General features: G+C 42.1%; 1 protein-coding gene and 1 long non-coding RNA gene across 4 annotated transcripts in view; one reads left to right on the top strand and one right to left on the bottom strand.

The window, feature by feature from the left end:
• LOC138960115 (uncharacterized) overlaps positions 1-16,818 on the top strand; it is a 142,650-nt gene that overhangs the window by 23,943 nt on the left and 101,889 nt on the right. The window lies entirely within an intron of this gene.
• Positions 1-16,818, bottom strand: part of LOC138960111 (broad substrate specificity ATP-binding cassette transporter ABCG2-like) — a 61,664-nt gene that overhangs the window by 41,361 nt on the left and 3,485 nt on the right. The window contains exons 2-3 of one of the 3 annotated variants that reach the window (XM_070331858.1): positions 14,963-15,543; positions 10,929-11,289 (exon numbers count right to left, since the gene is read on the bottom strand). In XM_070331858.1, coding sequence (XP_070187959.1) covers positions 10,929-10,949 — 21 coding nt within the window. In that variant the 5' untranslated portion in view covers positions 10,950-11,289; positions 14,963-15,543. Of the gene's footprint in view, positions 1-882; positions 1,130-10,928; positions 11,290-14,962; positions 15,974-16,818 lie in introns of those variants that run through there. The other 2 variants (XM_070331859.1, XM_070331860.1) reach the window with 2 other exon arrangements.

Here is a 16,818-nt window from a genome sequence, read left to right as displayed (position 1 = left end):
ACTGCCCGCAAGAGTGCAGACGCATGGCGTACGTCACTCTTGTCCGATCGACCCTTGAGTATGGGGCAGTTGTGTGGGACCCTTATCTAAAACAGGACATCGACAAAATCGAGAAGGTACAGCACAAGGCAGCCAGATTCATCTGCAAAGACTACAGATCCAGAGAACCTGGCTGCATCACAGCAATGCTACAGCGACTAAACCTACCCACACTTGCAGATCGGCGCAAACAACTCCGCCTGACAATGCTATATAAAATAACGGGAGGACAAGTACCAGCCATACCCCCAGAAAGTTTCCTCACCCCCGCAGATAAGACCAAGCGGAAAATTATATCAACAAAGTTTTACGGGTGCACATCGGAAAACCCCGTTGAGAAGCGAGTCTACAACAACTCGAGACCCTTCAAAATTCCGGATAGCCGATCTGAACCGTATAGAAACTCTTTTTTTGTCAGGACGCCGGCTGAATGGAACCGCCTACAAGACTCCGTGGTACATTCAGCAACTGCCAACACATTTACATCAGGTGTTGGCAGGGCCCCACCACCATAGGCGCACCGCCAGGTGTTTTTATCCTGCTTTTAAACACTGCCCAAATTCCAGCAGTTGACACCACCAACCTGAAAGGGCATGCATGTATAGAAAGTTTTTAAACTCCGTCACGCTGCGCTCTCTCGCCCATTGCGACGACAGCCATTATTGGCTACTGCAATGTACTACATCCAGATCCAGATCCAGAATTTCTTGAAGGCTTTACCAACACTGCGTTCGACATTTCTGCTACGCTATGACTGGTTAGCAATGTAGCCTAGCTACTATTGTTGAATATGAACAGTTGTTACGATATATCGATACTAAAGGAATTAAAACCCCTGCTTACCGACTGTGCTTCCTGTGCCAAGAGCACTCTCAAAGGCGATGCATAACACACGTGTCTAAGGACGCTCGAACTCTAAGCTGAACGGGGTGGACGGTACCCATTCATCGAGATAGGGGTGGAAGGGTAGATCAGGTATTGAATTCACATTACAGTGCTTGCTTTTTCCGTCACCAATGATCTGCAAAGCTGATGTAAGAAAAATGTCATCGAAGTCTGAACTCTCAGTACAATTTGAATGGCAGTACGTACACTGATCGATATCGATCTGGGATGAGATAAACTACCCACCTGTGACGACCTCCAACCCCGATGTGGAGCAAGTCAAATGGGACTGCTGCGAGCTATTTTTACCATCACCCGTCGACCTTGTGTAACCGAAAGGTTTTGAGTAGTAGGGGAAGGGCTCCTAATATGGACCACTTTTTACATTTAGTCAAGTTTTGACTAAATGTTTTAACATAGAGGGGGAATCGAGACGAAGGTCGTGGTGTATGTGTGTGTGTGTGTGTGTGTGTGTGTGTCTGTCTGTGCGTGTGTGTGTGTAGAGCGATTCAGACCAAACTACTGGACCGATCTTTATGAAATTTGACATAGTTCCTGGGAATGATATCCCCGGATGGTTTTTTTCATTTTTTCGATAAATGTCTTTGATGACGTCATATCCGGTTTTTTTGTAAAAGTTGAGGCGGCACTGTCACACCCTCATTTTTCAATCAAATTGATTGAAATTTTGGCCAAGTAATCTTCGACGAAGGCCGGACTTCGGTATTGCATTTCAGCTTGGTGGCTTAAAAATTAATTAATGACTTTGGTCATTAAAAATATGAAAATTGTAAAAAAAATATTTTATTATAAAACGATCCAAATTTACGTTCATCTTATTCTTCATCATTTTCTGATTCCAAAAACATATAAATATGTTACATTTGGATTAAAAACAAGCTCTGAAAATTAAAAATATAAAAATTATGATTAAAATTAAATTTCCGAAATCGTTTTAAAAACTAGGCCTATTTCATCTTATTCCTGGTCAGAGTCGGTTCCTGATTCCAAAAACATATAGATATGATATGTTTGGATTGAAAACACGCTCAGAAAGTTAAAACGAAGAGAGGTAAAGTAAAGCGTTTGCAATCATAACTTATAATTATTTGCAACTTTCACCGTTCATGGCTTTATTTTCGTGTTTGTGCGAGGATTTACGAAGGAGCGGAAGCACTAATCACATGACGTCATCAATACTTGTGCTTTCGAGTAACAAGAGTTACCTCCTTTGCATTGAAATTGTTGCATCGATTTCGTCGATAATCCGGCTCTCAACACAAATATAAGGGTGCATGTAGCATGAATCAGGCTTACTTTTCACAGGCATGTCCAATACTTCACTTTGAAGATAGATTTAGTTAGTCTAGATGGGGTTTTCAGGGGTTTTCGGAGGTTTTTGGGGTTTTCGGAGACAAGTAGTAGCCTACCCTTGCACATTGTAAATTATGTCCGTGGAATGCTCACTTCCACTCAGTCTTATCATTGACATGCAGTACAAATTCAGCCCATAGCTATGCCGAAACAATCAATGATCTTATCTATGAAGCTGTTCGGTTGTACACACTGAATCAACACAGCAGGCAGCGGGGACTATACCAAATGTACCAGTAAGTTCGTCACACGGTAGATTCGTCACCGGTCCCCGGTATTAAACTTCGCCACAGTCAGTAACTTCGCCGCAGTAGTCCGAGCGCGCGGCTGTTATGTAGAGGTTACATGCCGAGTCTCAGTGATTATTAAAAATAATGGTCGAAGTTAGCGGATCATGAAAAATGCGAGCTTCAGCGAGCTTTTTCATGACCGCGAACTGAGACCATTATTTTTAATAATCACTGAGACGAGGTGTGTAACCTCTTTATTCCTCCTTTCTTCAGTTATTCAAAGAAAACAGGAGTTTTTGTGCGAAAGTTTGATCGAATCCGAATCACTCAACCAGTCAACCTGCGCAGGCGATCGACTAATGCGCGGTTGTATAGTTCCGTGCAAATCATTCCATTCTGTTTACACTTCTTGTCAGTTTCCCTGTTTTGGACTAAAATCAAGTACACAGATATGCTGTTATTCTGCTGTGGCGGTAAAGGCAGATATTGTGTGTTCTTTTTAGGTTTTAGTATCGCTTAAGATAATGTTCTTTCGTCAAATGGGACTAGCAGACGAACATTTGCACCCGTGTTCCAACGTTAATTACTGTATGAAGTTCAGTTTTCTGGGGAAAATAGTGTATGAAACCGCTTTATTTTGTTTAAATTGATGAGATGTGTGCATTTGGTTGCGTGTGATCTGTTTATAAAATGAAATATTGTTAAAAACTGACCGTCGGATTGCAGTCAGTGTTGTCGAAGAAACTGCGTTAAAAGAAGGGGAACTACTCTTGTCGCTAGAGTATGAGTTACTTGCCTTGGGAATTTGCTTGTGATGAACAGTTTGTGCACGGCAGATCTAGATTCAGAAAACAACAGAACTCATGGATTTTATATCCATGAGATTCATGTGTTCAGGCCTGTAGTTGTTAATTTAAATGCGGTATGTTTGTATCGTTTGCTCCAGAAATGTATACTTCGTACATTAGAGCGTTCGGAACTTTTCAGTCGCAAAAGTAGTACCGAAACAGAACAGCTTCTCAACCCATTGCACTATCGAGGATTCAGGCTGTTGCTGGCTCGTTATTTGTTTGGTTGCTGGGTCATTATCGAAAAATAACTAGCTCTACAAGTTTACAGAGGTAAAGAAGCAGAGGGGGGAATAAGTAATGGTAATACAACCTTGCACCTCCCCCCCACCCCCACCCCCCTCTCTCTCTCTCTCTCTCTCTCTCTCTCTTTCTCTCGAGTCTCTCCCTCTATGACGGCTTACTAGTGCCAAAACCTCATAATTGTAATTATCAAGGGAAAATTACTAATTTTCCCTTGATAATTACCATTTTCACGTGTTTATTACTAATTTTCACGGGAAAATTACTAATTTTCCCGGAATAATTACTAACTTTCACCTGTTAATTATTAATTTTTAGTTTTGGCTCACTTCCTGACGGATTGCTAGTGCCAAAACTAAATATTAGTAATTTTCCCGTGAAAATGAGTAACTAACAGGTGAAAACAGTAACTGACAGCGTTAATTAGTAATTATCACGTGATAATGAGTAACCCCAGGTTTTGGCACTAGTAAGCCGTCATAGGGCTTACTAGTGCCAAAACCTCATAATTGTAATTATCAAGGGAAAATTAGTAATTTTGCCTTGATAATTACCATTTTCACGTGTTAATTACTAATTTTCCCGGGAAAATTACTAACTTTCACCTGTTAATTACTAATTTTTAGTTTTGGCTCACTTCCTGACGGATTGCTAGTAAAATTAGTCATTTTCCCGTGAAAATAACTAATTATCCCGTGAAAATGAGAAGTTAACGAGTGAAAACAGTAACTGACAGCGTTAATTAGTAATTATCACGTGATAATGGGTAACCCCAGGTTTTGGCACTAGTAAGCCGTCATATCCCTCTGTCCTGATTTATCAGCGTTTCGGGTTGAGGTTCCATTACCGTTCATTCTGATCGGGAGGGGAACGGCTAAAAATGTGAACATGCAGCCCAAACTCAGCCGTCCCTACCGACCCTACCGTTAACGATCAGTTACGTTCATTGCGGTTCTGTCCCGATCCCTCCCGTGCCCGCACCGTTCCTTGGTCGGTACGGGAACGGGACCTAGAACGGTTGTGTGGAAAGGGGGTGTAAGACTCGTCCACTTGGCTGGGGACAGCTGGAAGATCTCTGGATATAATTGAAGAGGAGTAGTCTTCCTTTTAGAAAATGTGTACTCTGCCTTGCAGATTACAAATTTGTGCTGTCGGGGCTGGGTAAAGGAAGGGGGGGGGGGGGGGGGGGGGGGGTAAGCGAGGGGTAAGAGAGACGAAAGAGAAAACTGGACAGGGAAAAGTCACTGCCTGCAGTATTTAATAAAGCCACACAAAAAAAGAAGAAATTACCACATATGCAGGTCTTCAATTCATATTTTTGCAAAGTATCTGCACAAGCATGTGTGCCTCTGTGAGTATGTTCGTGGCTGCTTTCATGGGGTGCCTGTATTCTCAGGAATTTGAGGATTTCTTTTATCTCTCTTTTTCTGACACCGTTGATTTAACGTCATTTTTACAGGACTGTTTTTTCCTTTCAGTTATAAGTTGTAGTAGTTTGACCTTATTGTTTTAGGACAAGTAGAGCTCGTTCACCAGTAGCAAAGACTCACTCAGTCAGTCCGTCAGTGTGCCTGAGTGTGTGTGATCCGGGGGGGGGGGGGGGGGGCTCTCCCGTGACCGGCCACCTGCAATGTACGGACAGGTTTGCACTGGCCCAAGGGTGTCCGTTCATGAGAGGGACTGCTGTAACAGCAAAACTAGTGTGAAACATAAGTAATCAATTCAGTATCCACTTGACTATAATTATTCACAACAGGGACCTATCACTCTTCTTTGCATGTGGATTTTCAAATACTCTGCAACACATGTAACCCAAATTCAACATGTGCCCGTACAATACCGCTTCTTTTATGAAAACATTGCTTCGCTATGTTGATTTTAATCAACCAATTTTCTTGTAGCACCTGATACGGAAGCCATGTACCACCCCCGTGTCATCACAATGGCACGTAAAAGACCTTGGTCATTCTGCCATAAGTGCAGGTGGCTGAATACACCTAACACGCAGACACCTGGGTAGCGCGACTCCGTTGCTGCTAGCTTTCCACTGGGAGGAAGCGACCCGAATTTCCCAGCGATGGGACAATAAAGTAATGAAAATGAAAAATATGCAACTCAAACAGCACCATAAATGAGTTCAGCGGCACAGCACTTCAGCGGAATGTGGAGTGCTGTGCCCCATTTCAAGTACGGGGGTGTAATCAAATGTGAAGTAAAAAAGATAAGAGGGAGAAGAAGAAGAAGAACGTCACAGTGGAAGTTCAAGTTTCGAGACTGCAACATTCTGATCAAGTTTAGGTTCTAACTCAGTGTGTTCGCGGGCAAGGGTCTCGCGTTTGCCTGTGTCGCGGCGAAGGTGTAGCCAACCCTTTTCAGCAGACCTTCCAAAATCTGTGTCACCAGAAGTCTATTTCATTCACTTGTGGTGTCACTGATAACAGTTTAACACCGCTCATGGGCGGGCCGGGGGGGGGGGGGGGGGGTTACAACGTACCTGGGGTCCAGGGGTCGGTAGACGTGGAGTACCGTCTGGGGGGTCTGGGGGGCAAAGCCCCCCTGAAGCTAAAGAAATGTAGCTATCTTATAAACAATTTGTGGCTTATCCTTGATTTTAAACATGATCAACTGGTGTCAGCAGCCACTCATTATTTCTTTTAAAGTTAGTATTAAATAATGGCAATTTATCTTCCATGATATCTGCTCCCGACATCATACATACTGGTTAGAAGGAAGACATGTCGCATAGGAGTGGCAGTTAAAACTGTACAAAAATGATACTGATTAAACAATTAACTCTTCCCCGGCTTTACAAACAGAAACAACAACATAATTCACAAACAGTTTTTTTGGTTTTTTGGATTTTACAGCCGAGGGGGGGGGGGGGGAGGGTCTGGAACCCCTGTAACCACCCCCCTGGCCTAATCCGCCCCTGACCACCACTGAAAGAAGGTTTGTGTAGCTCTGATTGATCGCGACCGTTTTGTGCCTGTGCCTTCACTGCCTGAGTGCATCGCAACGAGAGGCCTTAATGCCGATTCAGTGTCATCGTGCCGGTGTGACGTTTTCATCTTTCGCCGTGTTGATATTTCGCTTCTCGGCCTCGTTGATCTAGTATAAACTCTACACTGAACACAAAAACACCCTTCGATAGTACTGATGAGCGACCTTGTGTACCTTACATTCATGGGGCCAAATTTGTCCAACCAATTTGTTTTATTTAACTTAGAAATTTGATTCATCCTAAAATGTTTCTCAAGGGACGTAACCACTCAGTTCACGTTTTCGAAGAATTCGATTTTGGGGGTGAAATCTATTACATTTTACCACCAATTTTCTTCACATGCAAGAAACTGACATGCTTTTCGTCCATAAATAATTTCACTTCTTAATTTTACCAGGAAACAACATTTCAGTTTTGAGTATATATCGAGGGGGAAATATGTACACAGGCGAAAGATGAAATCGTGACACCGGTTGACTGAACTTACACAAAATCATATTTGTGGGGGTCAGTTCCCCGGCTGTGCTGTGGCCGAACACGTTGTAGTACTTGTACGAGTATAACTGGACTGTACAGATTTCAAGGGCACTCATTAATTTTGCACTTACTAATGCACGCATATAAAAGCCGTGCAAATAATATGTGGCGAACTATGATAATACCCGTAACTAGCCACTGTTGCCTATACATGCCAATGTATTAGAATGAGGATTAAATCTCAGTTCTATCTATGTCTCTGGTTTCATGTCAGGAAAATGACAAACAGTCACGGTCGTGGCCGTGTGGAAAACACTGAGATCGTAACCGCGGTACGCGTGAAGCTTGGCGCATCGGTTAGGGTCCGGTTGACCGTATCTCGTTTGTTTGGTGTAGGCTACAGTATTGACTCGTGTAGCCGCCGTTTACCCGGAAGCCGAAGCGTTGTATCGTTTGACCGTATCATGTTGGAAAGTGTTGTTTGACCGTATGCTTGTACCTGATCGTGCGTGTGTATGTGTGCGCAGTTGCCGCCAAACTGACAAATTGAGAGTGTGTGGTGTGTGCGTGCGTGTGTGTGTGCGTGCGTGTGTGTGTGTGTATGTGTGTGTGTGTGTGCGTGCGTGTATGTGTGTGCGTGCGTGTATGTGTGTGTGTGTGTGTGAGAGTGTGTACGTGTGTCACTGTGTGTTTGTGTGTGTGTGTCAGTCAGTGTGCCGTGTGAGTGTGTGTGTGTATGTGTGTGCCGGTGTCAGTGTGTGCGTGCCAGTGTAGTGTGTGTGTGGCGTGTGTGCGTGTGTGTACAATGATCGGCATGGACAAATAAAAAACACAAACATGAGCAAATACGGTCAAACGGCACTTTGAGTCCGTTCGGCCACTGAATGAATACGGAGAAACGAGCTACGGAGAAACAAGATAGGCCCTACGGTCAAACGGCACTTTGAGTCCGTTCGGCCACTGAATGAATACGGAGAAACGAGCTACGGAAAAACAAGATACGGTCAAACGAGATACGGTCAACCGGGAGTACACCGACGCATCCCGGGGAATATGTTTCGGGGGATATCGGGTCGACCGAGTCACACAAGTGTGAACGTGGTATGTTTATTTTTATATTTAGTCAAGTTTTGACTAAATATTTTAACGTAGAGGGGGGAATCGAGACGAGGGTCGTGGTGTATGTGTGTGTGTGTGTGTCTGTCTGTGTGTGTGTGTGTAGAGCGATTCAGACTAAACTACTGGACCGATCTTTATGAAATTTGACATGAGAGTTCCTGGGTATGAAATCCCCATACGTTTTTTTCATTTTTTTGATAAATGTCTTTGATGACGTCATATCCGGCTTTTCGTGAAAGTTGAGGCGGCACTGTCACGCTCTCATTTTTCAACCAAATTGGTTGAAATTTTGGTCAAGTAATCTTCGACGAAGGCCGGGGTTTGGTATTGCATTTCAGCTTGGTGGCTTAAAAACTAATGAGTGAGTTTGGTCATTAAAAATCTGAAAATTGTAAAAAAAATATTTTTTTTATAAAACGATCCAAATTTACGTACATCTTATTCTTTATCATTTTCTGATTCCAAAAACATATAAATATGTTATATTTGGATTAAAAACAAGCTCTGAAAATTAAAAATATAAAAATTATTATCAAAATTAAGTTGTCCAAATCAATTTAAAAACACCTTCATCTTATTCCTTGTCGGTTCCTGATTCCAAAAACATATAGATATGATATGTTTCGATTAAAAACACGCTCAGAAAGTTAAAACGAAGAGAGGTACAGAAAAGCGTGCTATCCTTCTCAGCGCAAGTACTACCCCGCTCTTCTTGTCAATTTCACTGCCTTTGCCGTGCGCGGTGGACTGACGATGCTACGAGTATACGGTCTTGCTGCGTTGCATTGCGTTCAGTTTCATTCTGTGAGTTCGACAGCTACTTGACTAAATGTTGTATTTTCGCCTTACGCGACTTGTTTTAATTTCTTTAAGTACAGTTCTTCCTTGGAAAGCGTTACGGGTTAACAACTGAGGCATTCCTCCACTTGGACACATACCAAACTTGTAAATCAAAATTCTGAACAGCTTTCTGTGCAGTTAAACACATTTTAATGATTTTATTTTTTAAACCCGCTGTTGTGTTTTATTTGTAAACGGAATTCATTAGAACAAAAATTCTATAAAAAAAAATTAGGATGTTGATTTTTGGTGTGTGCCCAGGTGGAGAAAGCCAAGCCAGGTGGTGATCCATTAAATTAATTGTATCCGGCCTGTAGCAACAGTCTCGTATCTCCATTAGTAGTCAGAAACAGAGAGTCTCGCATCTCTGTTAAAAATAATGCTCACAACCACACATACACATAAGAGAAAAGACAAGACAAATTAATGTTTGATAAACGAGTCGAGGGTAAGCAAACGGGTAATTTTATTTTCAAGTTACGTCCAGCCAAGGGACTAATCTGATTATACGTACGGTTATATAAATGTTGGAAAAAACCACAACCCACACACACAAAGAAACAAACAAGAGAGAGAGATATTCATAGAGAGAGACAGAGAGAGAGAGAGATATTCATAGAGAGAGACAGAGAGAGAGAACGACGCTTCAAGGGCAGTAACTGCTAAAATCATTGCTCCGGCGACTTCGGAAGAAGAGCAGCTATAACTACCTCCCCTGATCTTCAGGCAAAACTCTCACTTGTTGCAAACGAAAAAATTGGTCGTTTTGATTATTGCATCTCCAGTGACAGTAATATAGTAAGTTGAAGGTCTTTTGATTTAAAGAAAGAAAAAGAAAGAAAGAAGCTGTTGAAATTGAGCGTTCGAAATGGGTATTTATGATAACCATAAAAACAATAACAACACTTTATGGTCCATTAACATTTGACATAAAAATGGAACATTTTCTTTGACACACCCTGCCTGCCTGTAAACGATTATAACGAACATTTCATAAAAACTTATTAGTACATTCACTGATAGGACAACACATTTATTATAACATACTGAGGTTCACATATAATTATAATAACAATTTTGGGTCTCTCCTTGAGAAAAAAGGTAAATCAGTTTTCAGGGTGGGGGGGGGGGGGGGGGGAGGTGGGGGAGGGGGGCATACGAAAACCAGAACCCCCCCTCTAGATCCAGTCTTGGTGTCCATGAAATCAAAATGCTCTGGAGCCTGTGACAAAAAAATGTCCCCACAATACTGAAGCTGCGAGATATATATCTCTCATTCCGTTCGTATCATTATGATGCTTCTGCCTTTTTTCATGAAGTGATGACATGATCGTGATACGGAAGTCTGCCGACATTACAAAACACTGAGCCCGACAAGCAGGTGTTCCGGATTCTGATACACAATTATTTTATAGATTAACACGTATGATCAGTGCTGTGTAGTGTGTGTGTGTGTGTGTGTGTGTGTGTGTGTGTGAATGAGAATGTATATATGTACACGGTATGTGATATATGCCGGTGTGGATCAGAGAGAGAGAGAGAGAGAGAGAGAGAGAGAGAGAGAGAGAGAGAGAGAGAGAGAGAGAGAGAGAGAGAGAGAGAGAGAGAGAGAGAGAGAGAGAGAGAGAGAGAGAGAGAGACGGACAGACGGACAGACGGACGGACGGACGGACGGACGGACAGACGGACGGACGGACGGACAGACAGACGGACGGACAGACGGACAGACAGACAGACAGACAGACAGACAGACAGACAGAGTGGTTACGATGCAAGACTGAAAGAAAGGCAGACAGACACACAGACAGACAGACAGACATAAAGAGTAAGCTTTAGTACACTTCAAGCATGAAAATGATACCCGTTATTTACCTTTTCAGTATGTATCTCCATGGCTGCCTTTAGAAGTTTGCACCGAACTGTTCTGGATGTTGTAGCAGGTGCGCGTGCACGTAACAGTGATGCACGCCGACGATTTCAGCAGGTGCACTTGCACTTGACAGTGATGCACTCCGACGATTCAACTCCGCCAATGAAACAACGTTGAAAAAAACTGTCCGTGGTTAACCGGATTTCAATTTTTCTTTTATTTTCAGATGCCCGGAATGGTTCTGCATGACTCTCACTCAAGTTATTGTTGTTGTCTACATGTAGATCGCTTACTTCCCTTTTTTCCAAATGTTTGTTGCAATCACTCTGGCACTCTGCCTCACTTGGTTATGATTCACGTGATCTGAGAAACAAAGGGACGTAAGCGCTCTTTAAATGCACACTACAATGTGGAACACGAGTAAGAAAGAGTTACGCGGAACCGCTGTCACGAATTCATCTTTCGCCTGTGTACATATTTCCCCCTCGATATATACTCAAGACTGAAATGTTGTTTCCTGGTAAAATTAAGAAGTGAAATTATTTATGGACGAAAAGCATGTCAGTTTCTTGCATGTGAAGAAAATTGGTGGTGAAATGTAATAGATTTCACCCCCAAAATCCATTTATTCGAAAACGTGTACCGAGTGGTTACGTCCCTTGAGTAAGAAGGAAAACATTTTAGGATGAATCAAATTTCTAAGTTAAATAAAAAAAAATTGGTTGGACAAATTTGGCCCCATGAATGTAAGGTACACAAGGTCGCTCATCAGTACTATCGAAGGGTGTTTTTTTTGTTCAGTGTAGAGTTTATACTAGATCAACGAGGCCGAGAAGCGAAATATCACCACGGCGAAAGATGAAAACGTCACACCGCACCTGATGACTAATGTCACTTGTTCATTTCAGGACCTGTATTATTGTCTCAGGTGCCAGGAGACTGGTTCCGCGTGACTCTCACTCACTCTTGCTGCACATGTCGCTTGCATTCAGAACGCTAATAAAGTAACGTCCCTTTGTTTCTCCGATTTTAAATTGGCACTTTTCCCCTGTTGATTACCATTCTTTTAATGCGGTTAACCGCTCAGGTTGACCAAAAATTACACACTTGTCTTTTTCCTAATGCGCGCAGCTAGAATCGTCTCTTTTATGTTCAGCCTTGCATTTGGCTTCCTGCTTGACCTTTCAGTGTAGGCCCCTATTTGTTTTTCTCTCATTTTTCTTGTCTTTTCTGTTTTAGTGTTTCTTCTTTACTTGTCCGCTTTTCTGTTTGTTATTTCTTTATTTTTCTCTCCCGTTCTCACGGTATTTCTTCCTTTCTTTCTATTTCCTGTTGCCGCTGCCCTGTGATGTAACTGTCGCGCTTGTTGTGAGTTGCTATTGCCCTTAGTCTTGCTGACTATGAATTAAGCTTGGCTTATGTTCGGTTAATTTGAAGTGTTGTGTCTCATTATTACATATCTTTTTTGACGTGTTTATTGCAATTTTTAAAAAAAAATTCATGCAACCCTAGGTTTAAAAAAAAAAAATATTGACTTGACTTGACTTGACTTGTCAAGACACTCCTTTCTTCTCAGTAGCTGAGAACCATGACTTCCGGACACTGGTTCGTACTTTGACGATGGACACCGTTGCTGTTGTAAAATTGTTGTTGCTCTAGCAACTAATATTGTTATTGAGGATTGTGGTAGGATACGCACTTCCCGGTCTCACAAACTGGACAAAACATGTAATTCTGTCACCAGTTTGAAATATGGCTGTATGTGGTTTTTAATTGTTTCAAATATTTTTTTTTTTTAGTTTTTTAAGTACATATTAAAGTAACTTCGGATGTTCTTAGCAGGATATACCCTTTTGGCGATCTCACATACTGAAAACAATATACCCCCCCCCCCCCCAAGTGTTATGCTTTGACCTTTTAGTTTTTGTAGCCGTTGTTGTTGTTGCCACAAAAAACTAAGGATGCTATTTTAAATATTTGCTGGGCACACCCTTTCCGTTCTACGGGACTATATAAGTCAATCAAGGATTTGCTTTATGTTTCGGACCTCTGGCTATTATCGCTGTTGTTGATGGCGGTGGCGGTCGTTACCAGGGCCGGACTAAGCGAAGAGGAGGGGGGGGGGGGGGGGGGGGTTGCCAGTGGTGGCCCAGGGGGATGTCCCCCCTGGCGGCAGGGGCGGATCAGTTCATTTTATGACTGTTTTTTTTTTCAAAAGTATATTGTGAAGATATGGGTGTGAAGGCGCGAAGCGCCGAGCCGACGGCACGAAGCGCCTAGCTTGCTAGGGGGGTCCGGGGGCATGCCCCCCCGGAAAATGTTGAAAAAAGGATGCAAAATGGTGCAATCTGGTGCATTCTGAGGATGATCATTACCAGTTTCAGGCAGCAGATTTTGTCACTGATTAATACCCCAAAAATTGAAACTCAATGTAAAATAAAGAAATGCATACCTCATTCAATATTTTTATTTTTTGGCTGGGGGGGGGGGGGGGGGGTCCGGAAACCCTAGAACCCCCCCCCCCCTTGTTTTGGGGGTCAGGGGGCGAAGCCAGCCCCCTGAAGCTGATGGGTAGGTCATATTCTGAGATAGGAAAATGGTCGCTCCTTGCATGAAACGGCATAAAATAAGCAATAATAAAAAAAAATTAAATAAGTAAGGTACATGTTTAGGCTAGGGGGGGGGGGGGTGCGCAACCCCCATAACCCCCCCGGTAGTCCGGGCCTGGTTACCATAAGAAACTGCGTTTAATTTTGAAGATTGTTGGCAGGAAACATCATTTCCGTTCTCAAAGACTGAAAGCTAGATGTAATCCAGAAAAAAAGAAGAAACTAAGTTTCATGCTTTGGCCATTTAGTAGAAGTCGTTTTTTGTGTGTTTGTTTCTTTGTTGCCGCAGTAACTTCGGTTGTAGTTGAACAATTTTGATAGATAAGAACCTTTCCGTTCTGACGGATTTTCCAAACAAAGTAATCGAAGTACAGGTAATTCTGTCGTAACTGCAATCGCTGGTGTTCTTCCTGTTGGTGTAACCACCGTGAGTCTTGTTTGAGATCCGTTCCGTAACACTCGCTGACAACCACCACTCTCAACGACAACGTTTCCGAATTATTGAAGTTTGTCCAAATCCCACACTCAGTCGCAGTCTGTACCTAACGAAGAGAAAAAAAACCCCAAAGAATAACAGTCAATGATCTAAATGCAGCTGTGGTTGTTTTTGTTATTTGTTAAGGTTTGCTATGTTTAAAATCCGTTCTGTTGAAAAGATAAACAAAACAAAGAATAACAGTCAATGATCTAAATGCAGCGGTGGTTGTTTTTGCTATTATTTCAAGGTTTGCTTTGTTTAAATCCGTTCAGTAACATTCGCTGAATATAGCAACATTCCCAAAGTCGCACAATGGCGGAAGTTTGTCCACACCACACACAGTCACAGTCTGTACCTAATGAAGAAGAAACCCCCACAAAGAATAACAGTCAATGTTCTAAATGCAGCAATGTTTTTGCTATCATTTCAAGGTTTTCTATGTTTGAATTCCGTTCAATAACATTCGCTGAATATAACAACATCTCCAAAGCTTCATAATGGCTGTAGTTTGTCCACACACACACAGTCACAGTCCGTACCTAATGAAGAAAAAAATAACCACAAAGATTAGCAGTCATTGATGTAAATGCAGCGGTGGTTTGTTTTTGCTATTATTTAAGGTTGGCTTTGTTTAAAATCCTTTCGGTAACATTCGTTGAATATAGCAACATTCCCAAGGTCTCACAATGGCTGTTTTTTTATTTTATTTTATTTGTAATTTTTTTTTACACACACACACAGTCGGAGTCTATACCTAATGAAGAGAAGAAACCACCACGATTAACAGTCATTGATCTAAATGCGTCGGTAGTTGTTTTTGCTATTATTTAAGGTTTGCTTTGTTTAAAATCCTTTCTGTAACATTCGTTGAATATAGCAACATTCCCAAAGTCTCACAATGGCTGTAATTTGTCGACACCACACACACACATACAGTCGCAGTCTATACCTAATGAAGAGGAAGAAACACACAAAGAATAACAGCCAATGATTTAAATGCAGCGGTGGTCGTTTTTTCTATTATTTCAAATTTTGCTTTGTTTGAATCCGTTCTGTAACTTTCGCTGAATATAGCTACATCTCCAACGTCTCACAATGGCTGAAGTTTGTCCACACCACACACACAGTCGCAGTCCGTACCTAATGAAGATGAAGAAACACACAAGGAATAACAGCCAATGATTTAAATGCAGCGGTGGTCGTTTTTTCTATTATTTCAAAGTTTGCTTTGGTTGAATCCGTTCTGTAACATTCACTGAATATAGCTACATCTCCAACGTCTCACAATGGCTGTAATTTGTCGACACCACACACACACATACAGTCGCAGTCTATACCTAATGAAGAGGAAGAAACACACAAAGAATAACAGCCAATGATTTAAATGCAGCGGTGGTCGTTTTTTCTATTATTTCAAAGTTTGCTTTGTTTGAATCCGTTCTGTAACATTCGCTGAAAATAGCTACATCTCCAACGTCTCACAATGGCTGAAGGTTGTCCACACACCCCATACAAAGTCGTAGTCCGGACCTATGAATAGAAAAGAGAAGGGACACAGTCAGTGATGTAAATGCGATGATCTACTTTACTATCTTCATCGCTTTGATAGCGATATACTCATTGCCCGGGTGATGCCTCTGCGAATGAAAGAAAATCAATTCAGGAGCATCATCAGTACATTTGTTTCCATTCATTCATTCATTCATTCATTCATTTGTTCATTTTGTCTCCCATTCATTCATTCACTCAATCATTTATTTATTCATTCATTCGTTCGTTCGTTCGTTCCTTAATTCGTTCATTACACACTGTCGTATGCATTTAGAGCGTTTACTTCCCTCTGTTTATCATATCTCAAAATAATGAGACTTAATCTTGGCACTTTTTAACCAATGGCATTTGTATAACCGTATTGTTATCTTTGATGCCACACAATGTTGAACTTTTCTTTTAAGGGTTGAGACGTAGTCGTGTTGCATTTAAAAAAAAAAGTCACAGTTCTGTTCTGTTGAGAAAGCATGTATCGTCACTTTAAACGGATAACATTTTCATAATTTTGTTATTACCTATGCCCTCGTTAAAGAGATAATACCTAAGAAAAAAAGGCCCTCAGATCGGTTCCAAAGCTATACCATAAGATGACGGGCGCAGTGGCGGTGTGGTAAGACGTCGGCCTCTTAATTGGAAGGTCGTGAGTTCGAATCCCGGCCGCGGCCGCCTGGTGGGTTAGAGGTGGATATTTTTCGGATCTCCCAGGTCAACTTGTGTGCAGACCTGCTAGTGCTTTATTCTCCTTCGTGTGTACACGCAAGCACAAGACCAAGTGCGCACGGAAAAGATTCTATAATCCATGTCAGAGTTCGGTGGGTTATGGAAACACGAAAATACCCAGCATGCTTCATCCAAAAGCGGCGTATGGCTGCCTTAATGGCGGGGTAAAAACGGTCATACACGTAAAAGTCCACTCGTGCAAAACACGAGTGTACATGGGAGTATCAGCCCATGAACGCAGAACTGAGAAGAAGAAGATATCAACAGATTCTGCGACACCAATAATGCTACCGCATAGGAGGACTGCCTTCACTTGGGAACTGGCGAAAGCAAGCGTTTCGAAAGCTTAATTAACTATCGTATGATAGGTAAAGACATGAGTTAATTACTTCCCTTGGTTGTGTACGTGATGCGGTTACTAGGCCAACGCGTCAAAGATGGCGCTAGCCGTCTTGACGGCAGACAGCGATACTTTAAGCTTACTACTTTTTTGTTTCCAACACCGGAGAGAAGCATCGCCCTGAAGCGCATTCA

Source organism: Littorina saxatilis, linkage group LG2, assembly GCF_037325665.1.
Source record: "Littorina saxatilis isolate snail1 linkage group LG2, US_GU_Lsax_2.0, whole genome shotgun sequence".
NCBI lineage: Eukaryota > Metazoa > Mollusca > Gastropoda > Littorinimorpha > Littorinidae > Littorina > Littorina saxatilis.
Note: the sequence above shows the minus strand (reverse complement) of the source record. Positions and strands in the feature narration are given on the sequence as shown.